The 16,196-nt window shown below is 38.4% G+C and overlaps 1 protein-coding gene and 1 long non-coding RNA gene across 4 annotated transcripts in view; one reads left to right on the forward strand and one right to left on the reverse strand.

The window, feature by feature from the left end:
- Nucleotides 1-11,665, forward strand: part of DOK6 (docking protein 6) — a 449,269-nt gene extending 437,604 nt beyond the window's left edge. The window contains exon 8 of the mRNA XM_017527520.2: nt 10,926-11,665. Coding sequence (XP_017383009.1) covers nt 10,926-11,065 — 140 coding nt within the window. The 3' untranslated portion in view covers nt 11,066-11,665. The remainder of the gene's footprint in view (nt 1-10,925) is intronic.
- On the reverse strand, nt 1,419-10,907 carry LOC119471077. Of its 3 annotated transcripts, none has more exons than XR_005200070.1 (4): nt 10,775-10,907; nt 6,486-6,636; nt 3,662-3,876; nt 1,419-2,276 (listed from the first exon to the last, which is right to left on the reverse strand). It is a non-coding gene; the product is annotated as an uncharacterized LOC119471077 (long non-coding RNA). The 3 variants fall into 3 exon arrangements; XR_005200068.1 differs by having other exon boundaries at nt 1,419-2,345; XR_005200069.1 differs by lacking the exon at nt 6,486-6,636 and having other exon boundaries at nt 1,419-2,345.
- Nucleotides 11,666-16,196: the final 4,531 nt, after the last annotated feature.

Below are 16,196 nucleotides of genomic sequence, written 5' to 3' on the forward strand. Positions count from 1 at the left end.
AAAAAAAAAAAATACAGTTTTTCATCATGAAGCTTAAAATGCAGGAAACAAAGAGACATTTCTAAAAATTCTGAACAGGACAAAAACTAACACTATTGCAATATACTATTATCCTGCACCATTATGTACTAACTCGTTTAATACATGATTCTATTAGTAGAAACTATTATGATTGCCATTGTACAGCTGAGGAACTCGAGGGAAAGAGTAAAGAATTTTCTGGATGTCATCCATCTAGTAAGTAGTCGAGCTGGAAGTCAAACCAAGTACTCTTACTTTAGAGTTTATGCTATTAACCATTACACAACATAGGATTCCTTAGCTTAGGTTGAGAACCAAGATAAATTCCCAATGAATTAATGAGTAAAGTTAGAAGAAATTTATGGAAGTATTAAGAAGAAAGTAGGAGAAAATATTTTAATGTTACTGCAATGAAGAAATATTTGTTATCAAGACACAAAACCCAGAAAACACAAATTTGGGCACAAAAAATTAGATTATTTTTGTAGGGAAAAAAAGAAATTAAACAATGAGATGCAATTTGTTGTATTCAACTTAGAAGAAAATATTTTTTAAAATCTGATAATATCTATGTCTATCTAATGTTAAACTACTTTTATTTCCACTAGGTGGGCATATAAATTAGTGCAATGCAATTTGACAGTTTATATCAGAAACGTAGTGGCATATGACAGCCATTAAATTAAACAAAATTTTTTGACAATTTGAAGAATCAGAAATTACATGCCATATTTAATCACTGTATGTAATTTTAAGCCAGATTATATAATTTCACAAACAAGTACAAATATCCCCAGAGAAAAGGTCAAGAAAATAATTGTTCCAACATCCAAACCCACCAAATTGTATACATTAATTATGTTCAGTTTTTGTTACCAATTATACCTCAATGAAGCTGAAAGAAAAGAAAACAATCCTTAGAAAAAAGAAAGATGTCATGAGTTAATATCTCCTGATTTATTTTGATTTTTATAGCTTGTTATGGACTGACTTTATTCCCACCAAAATACATAGGTTGACTCCCTAAACCCATATGACTGTATTTAAAGATCAGATCTTTAAAGAGATAAGTAAGGTAAAATGAGATCGTATGGATAGAACCTCATCTAATACAACTGGTATTCTTTTTTTTTTTTTTTTTTTTTTTTTACATGCGGTTTTTTTTTTTTTTTTTTTTTTTTTTTTTTTTTTGGAGACGGAGTTTCGCTCTTGTTACCCGGGCTGGAGTGCAATGGCGCGATCTCGGCTCACCGCAACCTCCGCCTCCTGGGTTCAGGCAATTCTCCTGCCTCAGCCTCCTGAGTAGCTGGGATTACAGGCACGCGCCACCATGCCCAGCTAATTTTTTGTATTTTCAGTAGAGACGGGGTTTCACCATGTTGACCAGGATGGTCTCGATCTCTTGACCTCGTGATCCACCCACCTCAGCCTCCCAAAGTGCTGGGATTACAGGCGTGAGCCACCGCACCCGGCACACAACTGGTATTCTTACAAGAAGAGGAGATTCGGATGCAGACATGCCCACACACAGAGGAAAGGCCATGTGAGGACATGCCATATTTAAGATGGCCATCTGTAAAACAAGGAAAAAAAGCAAGAAGATGGCCATCTGCAAAACAAGGAAAGAGGCCTCAGCAGAAAGCAACCCTGTCAACACCCTTGATCTTGGACTTCCAGCCTATAAAACCTTGAGAAAACAAATGTGGTTTAAGCCACCCAGTCTGTGATATTTTATTATGGCAGCCCCAGCAGACTAAGACATAGCTTTACTTGTTTGAGTGTTTATTGTTCTTCAGCAACACACTTCACCATTTTAAAGGTGTGTCAATCAAGTCTTAAGGCATTGAGTTGTGAAAACTGATATTACTTCTTCTCTGAAGCTGTGCTGTATCCTAAAGTGACCCAAGTGTTTAAAGAGCTCTTATAAGAAAAAGTAGAACATGTTAAGGGCAATGCTTTGTCTTCTGTTTCCAGGAAACCTAGATCTGACTCTTTCTGCACTATCTAGCTTGGCAAGTTGTTAAATACCTTTGGGCTTCTAATTTATGTTTTTCCACATGTAAAACAAACATATGTGTATGAGTGAACGTTCTCCAGAGAAACAGAACAAATAGTATACGTATAGATAAATTAGAGGAGATCAATTGTGGGAATTAGCTCACCTGATTGTGGAGGCCAAGAAGTTCCATGATCTGCCATCTGCAAGCTGGAGACCCAAAAGAGCCAGTAGTGTGACACAGTCCAAGTCTGAAGTCCTGAGAACCAAGAGAGCCCATGGAGTCAGTCCCATGGTCCAAAGGCCCAAGCACCATGAGCTCTGGTGTCTGAGGGCAGAAGAAGATGGTTGTTCCAACTCAAACGTGAGAAAATTTGCCATCCTCCTCTTTCTGTTCTATCCAAATGGATTGGATGATGCTCACCCACAGTGGTAAGGGCAGATCTTCTTAGTCTACTAATTCAGATGCTAATCTCCCCTCAAATACCCACACAGACACACTCAGAAATAATGTTTCACCAGCTATCTGGGCATTCTTTAACCCATTCCTGTTGACACATAAAATCCATCACAACATGCAATCTCACTGTACAGAGTTGATATGAGGATTTTTTTAAATATGATTTCTAAGGTACTTAGCACTGGATGTACATGAAATATATGTACAACGAACAGTGGTTATTATATTATGGCTTTTCTAAATCAGTCTTTATGGGTTGAAACCATTGATCTTCATTCCCTATTGTCTCAAATGTGCTGAACATGAGCCTTGATACCCCCAATAAATGAATCTATTTAAGGTCATGAAGCTATTGAGACCCTGAGATCTCCAAAGAAATTTCAGAAGCACTCTAGGAGAGCATAATGATCAAATCATAACCAGAATAGTCTGGTTTGATTTACAATGAAAACAAATTGAGTAAAATTCAGATACAGCTTATAGAAAAGATGTTGGCAATAAGTCCCAGTATTTCTAAGCATAATTAATACATGATACATTGATTTTGTATCTTGCAACTTTGGTAAATTTGTGTTTAACTTCTAAGAGTTTTTTGGTGGAGTCTTTAGATTTTTCTTAATGTAAGATCATAACATCTTCAAACAAGGATAATTTGACTTATTTTACAACTTGGATGTTCTTTTTTTCTTTTGCATAAGTGCTCTGCCTAAGGCTCCTACTACTATGTTGAATAAAAGTGGTAAAAGTGGGCACTCTTGTTTTGTTCCAGTCCTTAGTGGAAAGGCTTTCAATTTTTCCACATTCAATAAAATAGCCTTTATTTGGTTGAGATATGTTCCCTTTATGTCCAATTTGTTGAGAGTTTTTTGTCATGAAGGGATGTGAAATTGTATCAAGTGCTTCTATTGCATCCATTAAAATGATTGTATAGTTTTAGTTTTAGTCCTTGATTCTGTTGATGTAATGTACCATGTTTGTTGATTTTTAAACCATCCTTGCATCTTGAGGATGAATCCCACTTGATTAAGGTGAATGATCTCTTTCATGTGTTGTTGAATTCTATTTGCTATTACTTTGTTAAGAACTTTTGAACCTATGTTCATAAGAGATATTGGCCTGTAGTTTTCTCTTTTTTTTTTTTTTTTCCTGTCTTTGTCTGGTTTTAGTATCAGAGTCATACTTACCTCATAGACTAAGTTTGGAAGTATCCTCTCCTCATCAATTTTTTTGAAAGTTTGAGTAAAACTGGTATTAGTTCTCCTTTGCATGTTAGGCAAAGGTTAGCAGTGAATCCACTAGGTCCTGGGCTTTTCTTTGGTGGAAGACATTTATTACTCCTTCAATCTCTTTATTCATTATGGCCTGTCAGCAGTGTTTCTATATACTAACAGCAAACAATCTGAAAAAAAATAAAGACAGCGATTTCACTTACAATGGCTACAAATATATAGAAAACAATTTCATTTACAATAGCCATTAATACAAATATAATATGTAAGAATAAATGTAACCAAAGAAGTAAAACATATTTACAACAAGGAACACTATAAAATGCTGATGAAAGAAATTGAAGAGTACAAAAAATAAAAAGATGTTCCATGTTCATGGTTTGGAAGAATCAATATTGTTAAAATGTCCATAATACCCAAAGCCATCTACAGATTCAATGCAATCCCTATCAAAATACCAGTGAATTCTTTACAGAAGTAGAAAAGACAATTCTAAAATTTACATGGTACTACAAAAGATCCCAAATAACCAAAGATGTCCTGAACAAAAAGAACAAAGCTGGGACATCACACTATCCAATTTCAAAGCAGACTACAATGGCATAGTAAGAGCATGGTGGTACTGGCAAAAAACCGGCACGCAGAACAGTGGGAAAGAGTTGAGGACCCAGAAATAAATCCACGCCCTTACAGCCAACTCACTTTTAACAAAGGTGCTGAGAGCACACTCTACATAAAGGACAGTCTGTTTAATAAATGGTGCTGAAAAAAACTCATTATTTATACACGGAATTAAACTAGATCCCCATCTTTCACCACATACAAAAATAAACTCAAAATGGAACAAAGATTTTAATGTAATACCTAAAACTATGAAACTACTAAAAGAAAACATTGGGGAAATGCTAAAGAACATTGGTCTGGATGAAGATTTTTGGAAGTAAGACCACAAAAGCACAGGTAACAAAAGCAAAATAGACCAATGGTATTATATCTTGCTAAAAACCTTCTGCACAGCAAAGGAAAAAAAAAAAACTAACCAGGTGATGAGATGACCTACAGAATGGGAGAAGATACTTCTGAACTATTGATTTGACTAGGGATTGATAATCAGAATATAAATAACTCAAACAATACCAAACAAAAAGCAAAATGGTAAAAATAAGCAAGCTCCTGAATAAACATTTCTCAAAATAAGATATACAGTGGCAAGCAGATACATAAAAAAGCTCAACATAACTAATCATTAGAGAAATGCAGATCACAACTACAATGGGATATTATCTCATCCCACTTAGACTGTTATTATCAAAGAGACAAAAAATAACAAATGCTATTTAGGTGGAAAAGGGGAATGCTCACTTACTGTTGGTGGGAATGTTAAGTAGTACAGCTATCATGAAAAATAAAATGGAGACTTTTCAAAATAAACGAAATGTAGAACTATCATATGATCCAGCAATCCTACTTCTAGCTATATATCCAAAAGGAAGGAAATTAGTATGCCAAAGAGATATTTGCATTCCCATGTTTAATGCAGCACTATTTACAATAGGCAAGAAATAAAATCAACCTATGTCCATGAACAGATTAATGGATAAAGAAAATGTGGTTCCTATATACAGTGGAATGCTATCGAGCCATAAGAGGGAATGAGATCCTGTCATTTGCAGTGACATGGATGGAACTAGAGTCATTATGTTAAATGACATAAGCCAGGCACAGAAAGACTAATATTACAAGTTCTCACTCATATGTGAGAGCTGAAAACGTGGATCTCATGGAGACAGAGAATAGAGTTGTGGTTTCCAGAGGCTGGGAAGGGAAAGGGGAAGAAGGATATGAAGTGAAGTTGGTTAACGGAGACAAAAATACAGTCAGATAGAAGGAATACATTTCAGTATTCCACAGTGCAGTAGATAAATTATAGTTAACAATAATTGATTGTATTTTTCAAAAATAGCTGGAAGAGAAGAACTACATATTCCCAACACAAAAAAAAAAGATAAATGTTTGAGATGATGAATATCCCAATTACCCTGACTTAGTTATTACACATTCTGTACATGTTTCAGAATATCAGTGTTAGTAAGATAAAAAATCTGAGGCTAGCAAAAAGGGAATCCTTGGCGGTCACTCTGTGTCAGCAACAATGCATTTCTTAATTCCTCAGGAAGGAGAGGATATTCACAATGTGCTGTTGTTCTCCATTTTGTCTTCCATTCATAATGTGAATCTCTGGTCTTGCATTTCAATTTGATTGTTATTTGCTACTTAATTTGTGCTCCTTCTAGTCCATTACTAGTTTGGAGTTTTATGACACAGCAGGGAAGCTTGTTTTTGAGGCTAGAGTGGTTTTGCTTTTATTGTATGATACTCTTGAGTTCCTGGAATTAGAGAGAGGGTCATATAATTTTGGCGGAATAAAGCAACTGTTTTAATGTCTCTGTAGCCAATATATTTTCTTATTGATGAAATGGGACTGCATTTCTAGGGCATGCATACATAACCCAGTGAGAAGTTGGTGGATAGTGGTGGTATGAGCGTCATTTCAGAGTATCCTGGAACTACAAGATAAATGTGATATGGTCTTTTTTTCCCTCAGATTGTCAACATCACCTAGATACGTGGGTAGAAAATAGTATTTTCTATTAAAACAAACATCAATACACAAAAGATTAGAAAAGATAACAGGACTTTTAAAATAAACCAATAACCATTAACAATTTTACTGCCTTTAAATTGTAGCATCCCTCAGAGCCCAAAGGTACATATTCACCTTATTTGTCTTTAGTGGGTGATCTGGAGGAAAAGTTTAGGTAGCATTTAATAGAGTCCTTGTATAGTGTGATGAGCAAGTCTGTTGCGTCAGGTTTTTCATTTAAGACACAAAGTTGATTTTTATTTTGTTTTGCTTCCATCAACACTGCCTAGGGGCATAATTCAAATGAATGTTGAAAAAAGCTTAATTATTTATCTCTTTTATTCTCATACTCATTGTTGCCAAAATCAAACAGCATTTACAAAACCTTCATATATAGAGTACTGATTCAAGTATGCTATTTTTGTAATATGCATTAAATAGCATCATTTGTGAATTATATGTAAAGAAATGGTTGCAGTAAGAGAAATCATCATTTAATTTCTAATTAGACTAGAAATCCTTCACAGCGGAGGTGAAGAAAGCAATGCTGACCTTGAAGGGGAAAATATTCTAAGCATGTCATAGTGAATGTCTTAGTCTTTTTTGTGTTGCTATAACAGAATACCACAAACTAGCTAATTCATAAGAAAAGAAATATTAGAGGCCAGGAAGTCTAATATTGAGGGGCCCACATCTAGTAAGGGCCTTCTGCTTGCATAATCCTATGTGGAAGGTTAAGAGGCAAGATGGGATGAGACAGCACAAAGGAGCTGAATTCACTTTTATAGCAAAGCCACTTCTGTGACAACCCACTTCTGTGGCAATGACATTAACCTATTCATGAAAGAGCCCTCATGACAGAATTACCTCTTATTAGGCCCCACTGTCCAATGCTGTTGCATTGAAAATTAAGTTCTCAACACATGAACTTTGGAGGACAAATTTGAATCATAGCAAGAGGGACAGCATATTGAGATGGTGGAGAAAGCATAGGTGTTGAGGAAAAAAATGCAAGAATATGACCCTTTTAGTGCAGAAAAAAGAAAATTAACATTTATTGCGTACCTATCATACTAGGTGTCCTCTTAGATATTTCATTTCAGTCTTCAAAATACCTTATTCTCCCCATGCAGAAAAATGAGGCTCCAAAAGACATGGAAGAACTCAAGCCTGTCTGTTTCAACAGCCCATGGTAGTGGGGCAGTTTAGACACTTGCAGGGGAAGCTATTTGTGATTATTGAAGTGATGTGCACAGTTTTATAACATGTTCTTCTAAGCCCCATTGGCTTTCTTCTGTGACCCTCTATAGCACTGGCTGAATGCATTCTTGATTTGATGTTTATTGTTGTCTGTCTCTGGCCATCATTCAGAACAGCATGTGGACTCTGAAAGGGACCGTATCTTCCATACTTTATCTTTCCTGTGGAGCCTTGAATTGCTTTAATAGATTATTGTAAATAGTAATCGCACGATTGACTATTTGCATCTAAGATTCTAGGATTCTAAAAACTGTGTTAATAGGCAAAGTATATTTTGAATTTTCAACTTAAGCTTCAGTTCTCACCCCACAAGTAATGTGAATTAAAGGTGCTTCAGCATTTGTTCTCTTTCAGATATGTCTAAAACTGTTTAAAAATAACAGGATAAAACCGAAGCCAGGAGCGTTATCTTAATATTAGACTTTCCAGCTCTCTTATGCTGGTAAGTGCCAGTATCCCCAATTACAGAAACTAGGAAATATTATCTAGAGTCAATGGTAAGAGATACAATCATTAAAACTTTCAAGTGCTTTTTCCCATATCACCTTAGTGTATTAGAACTTTGTCATTTCATCATGCCAGAATGCAGCCTCCGTAGGGAGGCCTACACCGACCCCCCTAGTTACCGATCCTGCTTGGATACTCCCATGGCATGGTGACAGCACACAGCAGGTAATCCATTAATACTCAGAAAGATCATATAAGCTAAGTGCCACTATTATCATCCAGAATTTTTAGATAGGGAAACTGAGAAACCCAGAGATGAAGTAATTCCCTTACGATGGGTTACAAGCTAGTAAGTAGCAGAGGCCGCATATATATTTGGTGTTCTAGCTCCAGAGATCCCACCTCTAACCTGTAACCACTTCCTTAAAATCTCCCCTAGCCCCTCCCCTAGAGCCTCCCCCAGCTCCTCCCCTCTTCCCTAGTCTCTTCCCTAGCTGCTGCCCTAACTCCTCCCCTAGTTACTCTCCTGACCGCTTCTTTCCCTAGCCCTTACCTTAGCTCCTCCCCTAGTCCCTGTAAGTCCTCCCCAAGTCTCACCCCTAGACTTTCCCCTAGATTGTCTCCTAACTCCTCCCCTAGCTCCACTCCTAGTCACCCCCTAGATCCACTCCTAATCTCTCCCTAACTCCTCCTCCAGCTCCTCCCCTATCCCCCTCCCCTGTCCCGCCCCTAGTCTCTCCTTAGAGCCTCCATAGTCTTTCCCTAACTCCTCCCCTAGCTTCTCCCCCAGCCTCCTCTCCTTAGTTCCTCCCCTAGTCTCTCCCTAACTCCTTCCCTAGCCCCTCCCCAGCCTCGTCCCTAACTCCTCTCTAGCCCCTCCTCTATCTCCTTAGCCCCTCCTCTATTTCCTCCTTAGCTCCGCCCCTAGTCTCACTAGCCCCTCCCCTAACTCCTCCCCTAGCCACCTCCCCTAGTCTCCCCCTAACTCCTCTCCTAGCTTCTCCCCAGCCCCTCCCCTAGTCTCTTGCCTAACTCCTCCCCTAGCACCTCCCCTGGTCCCGCCCCTAACTCCTCTCCCAGCTTCTTTCCTAACCACTGCCTTAATCCATCCTTTAACTCTAATTCCTCCCCTCCTCTGCCCTGCTTCATTTTTCCTTCACTATATAATCAAGGTCCTGCGAGAAAGATGCACTCAGCTGAAGCTATTAAGAGAATTTGATGAGGCGAGGCGTCTGCTTAAGGAGCTGGGGGAACCGATGAGAAAAATGCCAGCATGTGAAACAGCAGGAGGCATCACAACCCTCAGGCCTGCGGGCAAGGGGGGGAGAGCGAGACAGGGCCCTGGGAGAGAGGGAAGGGAAGGGTTAGTAGGGCTTGCAGGTGCTGTGGGGCAGAAAGTTCTGGAAACTCAGAAAAACTCAGAGCCAGGGGCGTGGGGCAGGAGGTGCCGGGGAAAAGCCCCTATTTTCTCTGATCCCCTCTTGGTGAGCCTGGTGTGCTTTCCTTGACGTGGACAGCAACAGAATCCAGGACATAGTGAATCTAAAATAATTTTTTTTTAATGCAAGAATTTTCTCAGTTTTTTGACGTTTAAGTAGTTCTGCCTCTAAGTGGTTAAGTGGTTCCGTTTTAATTAGCCTTTTATCACCCTGTTCATTTGAGTTTCCTCCCTTCCTCCCAAGCATCCCACACTGAGAGAATATTTTCCGCGGCGCCAGACACACCTGGCAATAAAACAGGCTTAAAGTGATTGACATTGCCAAGGACAGAGCCACCTGAGGAGCCTGACACAGAGATAGATGGTTGGTGCTCGGGGTTAACAGACTGTCTTCTCTGTGTTCCTCGACCAAACGATCAGATAACACACAAATCAGACTCAGCACAGCCCCTCCTTTGGGTAAAACAGAAACTCGGAAAGAGCGTGACTTACTACATCTATTTTTCTTCTCCCACTAAGCTCATCCATTAGATACAAATTATTCTCAAGTATGAAGAATAATTGCTGGCTTAAAAAGGATGAGAGGGGAAAAAACAAAGAAAGATGAGGAAACGACTGGAAGGTTCATCTGAAGCCTTAGTATGCATATTTTTCTCTGTACATTGTTAGCATTCTGATATGTTTTGGGTAATCACTTCTGATTCTGGTCTGTGATAGACTATTTCTCATGGCAGGGGTGCAGCTGAACAACCAAAAGCATAGATAGAAATTTCTTTAAATGTATTTTGTATAGAATTTAATTTTCAGGCCATTTTGGTAACCATTGGGCTTAATTGTTTGGGTTAACCATATCAGGAAGTGAGTTCAGTTACGGTGACTCACATACCACTAGGATAAGTCAGAATCTCTACCTCTATCTTTGTAAAAGCCTTTTCCTCATAATTGATGGTTACTGGTTAGGATAAAGCATAGCTTGCCTGTTTCCAGAGATTTTAAGAAAGTGTGTAATTTGCTTTAGTATGCTGAAATTGAGCATAAAGGAAAAGAAAGCAGCTTATAGGCTCTCCATCAAAAACAGCTTTTTCTGGGGAAAAGCTTTTCTGCTTTTATTTCAAAAGTTGAAGAATATTAGAAGTTTGAGATTCCCTAGAAAATCTGCCTAGCTCTCCGGCATCCAGACTTTTTGGCAAAGTACATTTGGAGGAAATACTGAGATCTGAATACATTTTAATTCATCAAGGATCAGGGCAACAAAATTGCTCAGTTTTTCTCAACTTACCTTGAGCTCAATATTGAAGACATGAAAGCTGCTGCCTTATTTATTGTTTTTAAAAATAAATAGGTAGACAGACAGATAGGTAGATATAGTCTTTATCCTTCTGTGCTTCTGAATCTGTTTCTTAGTACAGGTCTTCTTTCTTCCTCTCTAGGACATGGGTTTGGTGCGTCAAAGATGTCTCGTGCACAGACATTTCCCAGCTATGCCCCAGAGCAGAGTGAAGAGGCCCAGCAGCCCTTGTCACGGTCCAGCAGCTACGGATTCAGCTACAGCTCTAGCCTCATCCAATGACACAGAGAGCCGCTGCTGACCAGAGAGACAGTCTGTCCTGAACCCGTCGGTGGGGTCATTGCACCCTCTGCCTCCTGGAAGAGCAATTGCAGTACAAATTGAAATGGGTCGGGTCTAGCCCCAGTCCCATTGGAAGGTTAAAAACTGGAGTTCTGCTTCCTTGATTCAGTGGCTAAGTCCTTTATTTATTGAATTTCTTTGGGGGAATCTATGTTTTACATAAATAGAATCCAAATCCTATGAAGTTATTTAAATAAACAAAATTCTTTGGGTCTGACAGTAGCAGAAACCTCAGCACTGGGAAAAGCTGGCCACGCTGGGGTATGCCTGGGTGGTGGACACCTCTCACTGACCTCACAGCGCAGTCCTCCCATCTGAGCACGGGGTCTGTTCCTAGACATAATGGTGACCCTCTACAAGCTCTGTGGCTTTTAAAGTTTTGACAGGGACACACCCAGTAAGCTCTACAAATGGTACCATAACTGCATATAAATAAACCCAGCGACAATTAAGAGAACATGAAATTCAGAACACACTATTAAGCAGGGCCCTGTAGCTCTACTTGTGTGTGTGTGTGTGTGTGTGTGTGTGTGTGTGTGCGCGCGCAAATATGGATATTGCTATATCCATCTATATATAACAAGTATTTATCAAACATGTGCTGAGGGTGACAGATTATACTCACTTAAATTGTTGAAAACCAAAATTAAGATTGTTATGTTGAATAGCTATTTTTAAAATAGTGCTGTAAAAAAAAAAGCCTTCTTATTAGCAAAAGTATATGTAATCCAGTCTGCTCCTATGACAAGGGTAATCAAAAATATGAAAAGGGGAACATTCAGAAGCAAAAGAAGCAGCCTAGCTGTCCTACACATCATGTCATGCACTGTCTTTCTGGTGAGTGTTTCCTTGTCATTGACAATGTTGCTCCCTTTGGCCATCCATCTGAGCTACGTGAGGTGGATTCCGTCTGAACGCTGATCAGCTTCCATTTAACCTTGAGAAAAAAGAGAGGTTCTAAATGAAAAATTCTTTAAGAAAGAAAGAATACACCTAAAAAGAACTCAGCTATTTTACCGTAAAGAGAAGAACAAAATGGGCACAGGTCTGTGGATATCAATGTTTAAAATGTCATAGATGCTGTTCTCAGAAAACCACTGGGGGCTTGTGATTTACTATGTAACCAGAACTTGCAGGGCTTTCTGTTTTCTTTTACTGGACACAGGTTGTCTGCGATTATAAGGAAAAAAATGCATCAAATTAATTTTCATCATCCCTGACGCTGATTACAAACCTACAGTGTTTAAAGGGAAGTAATGATTTCCACGTGAACTGAAAGAGTTTCAGGTCAACAGAGATATATTTGCCCTTAATTTTAGACGAGTAAAATTAAAAATTATCCTGCCTGAATCATCTGATGCCTTGTGCCTAAGATGGTTATCTCTCAAATACTCTAGGGTGGGTTTAAAGAACAGTGAGCCCAGGTCATACAAGATGAAAACTCAGTTTTTTTGTTAATAGAAAAATGTTTTAAACTATCAAAATTAGTCTTTGAAAGGATACCATTTTTGCTGATGTCTGACGACTTGTCTTTTCGTCCCTATCCGTAGTGTGAGTGCAGATTGACAATTCATTTCAGTGAATTACCACCAAATAAAAGTGGTTCCGATCTCTCCTAGATAAATGTGCACTTACAGCAACTATCTAGGCTCTCCAAATCACTCCACTAGGTATGAAAACCCCATCAAGATACTAATCATAAGAGTTAATGTGGCTGCAAAAAATAATTATCCTAAGCTTTCAGGGATAAAAAGAAAATTACCCAAGTTCTCTGCACTGTGAATTTTGCTGACACAGCAGAGGAGCAGATGACTGGTTCCTACCACTGTACAGCCTTCCTTGAAATCACAGCTTTTGGGGTTAAACACTTCTGAATTTCTTTAGCGCATGGCATTTACTTTTGAAATGCCTTTAGCCAGATACTCCAGAGCAACTCCCAGCTGAGACCACTTGAGCACAGTTCCTAGTGGGGCCACATTCAGAGCGAGCCTCTCGCCGGCTCACTCAGTTGAGCTGTTGCTTAGACACCACAAGTTTCTACAGGGGACTTATGGGGAACGGCCCTCAGGGGTCCTGGTTCACATCTCAGCTTTATTCATGTGCTGGAAGCACAAACAGCGAGTCCAGGGAGGGATTCTGCTAATTAGATGAGTCTGCTCTTGTGTCTATTTCTTAGGAGACAAAATATCTGCATGTAATTGCTTCAAGAATTCCATTTGGTTCTGATCATTACCAATGAATATAACTGAAGGAGCACCAAAGATCAGGAGTAACCTTGGGCCAGTTCATTCTGAAAATAATGTCGTACGAAGAGTGTGTAGAGAGAAATCTATTTCCCAAGTTTTTAACCAGATCTCATCACCATGAGAATAATGCTATAATCTCTCTCATGGTATATTTTTGGGGCTTTATTCTAGCATACTCCTCCAAGTACACAAACAGTTGTAGCTGAGTCAAGACTGCTAAATGAACAGATAGGAGAATTTATATTAATCTAATAAACTTGACATGAGGCAGTGTTCATTGTAATAAAAATGGCAAACAGATAAATCTCCTACCAAAACCAAAGATGGAAAGTCACTGTGCCAGTCTCCTGGAAGTTCGTAAAATCAATTTCACTGGAGCAACCAGAAGGGTCATGGATATGCATACCACTTGCTTGAGCGCGTAGGTTTTTGGGAATGCCTCTGCACTTTGTAAGTCATTTCTCCCTTCAAAAATTGTATTATATCTTTAATATGTGTCTTTTTCAATGTGAGGGAGGAATTACTACGAACCAAAGATATCTTATGGCTCCTTCTGAAAGTGACTCAGTTTGAATTCCATTCAGATTCGTACAGATAAACAGAAGGTCACGTTTCTGCATCAGGTTGGAAGAGACCAATGACAAAGGAACCCAATGTGAGGAGTAATAGTTCTGAAAACACACAAAGACTAGAGGAGGTACCCATTTCACTGAAAGATTACATGAGGGAGCTTTTTATTATGTCCCCAAATTTTTCTTCTGATAATATTAATTAATGTACACATGACTGACACATGACATTACACTTAAAATGCAGAAAAGTACAAAACAACCTCGATCCAATAGTTTCCTATTCTGGGGAGTGGGGGTGGAGGTGGAAAAGAAAACACATCTTTCACTTACTTATTGGACAAACAGTGAGCACTCAGAACTAATTTATTTATGCAGGTGGCAAATATGTGTGAATCAACAGGTTCTGGCCACTGCCACAATTTGAAATTAATAAAATAAGAAAAATATATATTAGGGAAGATGCTTTTGATGGAGCATGTGAAATTGAGTGAAACATACTTATTAAAAATAAACCTCACCTTTTTCACCAACTAGTAACTAGAGAACTAGTCCTAGTATCTTGTATAATTCTTCTCTGTCTTCATTGGGAAATTATGTTTGAAAATCTTTCATCATCTATAAAATGGTGAACCTCTTATAGCTTCTATTCAGTATGGAAACAGTGGACTGAGAAATAACTTTACATTGTTCGTGGTACTTCCTACAGATCCAGTTTATCACATGTAGTATCTTTATTGTAAATATTAAAAACACATCATAAAAATTGATGTGGGCCCCTCATTGTTTGGCTAGTATCTCAGAAAACTTTGTAAAAAAAAAAAAAAAAAGCATGGAGACCCTACTCCCTAGATTATTTGAACCATTTACTCAAATCAGCCATTAGTGCTACAGTGAAAAAAAACTAAGGAAATGATGTCCTCATAAAAAACTGTATTCCAGTTTTGACTGTTATAGGGCAGCACAATAAATGGGCAGTATACATCTAGTGGGACTGAGATTTAGGGCTTTAACAATTTGTGTTTTATTTAAAAATATTATACTGTAGACTGCACAGAATGAAAATTATACATGTTTCTCTAATCCTGTGATATGAACATGTCTATAAATACCTTGCAATTTCAAATTACTTCAGTCATTAACTATATGATCTCCCGAACACAGCCTTCTCAAAATAGATATGCCACTGGATATGCATTAATAGCTAACAATGGATGATATCCACACAAATTTACCTTATGAAATTTATGGAGTGTGTATTTGTAGACTATGAAATTTATGAAGTGCAGTTTCCCTTGGAAAGGGAGAGAGGGAGGATGGCAACTAGTCTTGAAGGCAACAATTTAGGTTAAATGATAAAGAACACAATGAAATGTCCAGAGTAACACTTGGTCTCTACCTTTGTAACACTCTAACCTGAGGCCTGTGTCATGGACTTGGCCTTCTTCCTGTTGCTTCATACCAAGTATGCAATTTACAGAGGACATCTGTGGCATGTCTTAAGGTCACTACAGGAAGACACTACATTCCCAATAAAGATTCGTCTTTCAGAAAAATGTTTAACACAATAGAATGTGTAAGCAAGTCCCCACAGTAAAATGTGTCTTCAGGAATATGAGAATCATTCTTATATAGCAAGCCTCATTTGAATTTCATGATGAACATATATTATTGATGAGACTGGTGGGCGGGGCTGGATCTGTGAGATGAAATCAACACTCTCATGTGTGCATCCTTTATAAACATATTTGAAAGATTGCCCACATTTTCTCTGTAGACCTGCCACAAATCCAAATCCTTTCTTTCTTACTCAAAAATGTGAATCTTGTAGCATTTGTGCAATTATGCCAGCAGAGGTGGCACTAAACAGTTTATAGACTCTTATGGGATGGGGATACATTGTCCACGCAGGTGGAATGCTGGCTAGATCTCGAAACACTCTTAAAGGTCATGTAGAATAAAAGTCCCACTTTATGTTTTCCTCAGGAGAAAACTGAAACCCATGGATGCTGTAATTTGTTTAAAGGCAAAGAAAGAGCCAAGAATCATTTCTCGTATTTCTCGTAGTTCCAGGCTCCTAATCTAGGAATGTTTTCTTGGCTCCATGACGTCTCCCAGTTTGACATAGTGGGAGCTGAGAAATGCCACATGGCCTTGAAATAAATAAACCCTTGTACATTTAAGTGTTTTTCCAGATTTTCAGATGCCTGTACTCTTGCTGAACTCATCACCAGCTATATCAGTAGAGATGTATTA

This window comes from Cebus imitator, unplaced genomic scaffold (assembly GCF_001604975.1).
Source record: "Cebus imitator isolate Cc_AM_T3 unplaced genomic scaffold, Cebus_imitator-1.0 Scaffold49, whole genome shotgun sequence".
NCBI lineage: Eukaryota > Metazoa > Chordata > Mammalia > Primates > Cebidae > Cebus > Cebus imitator.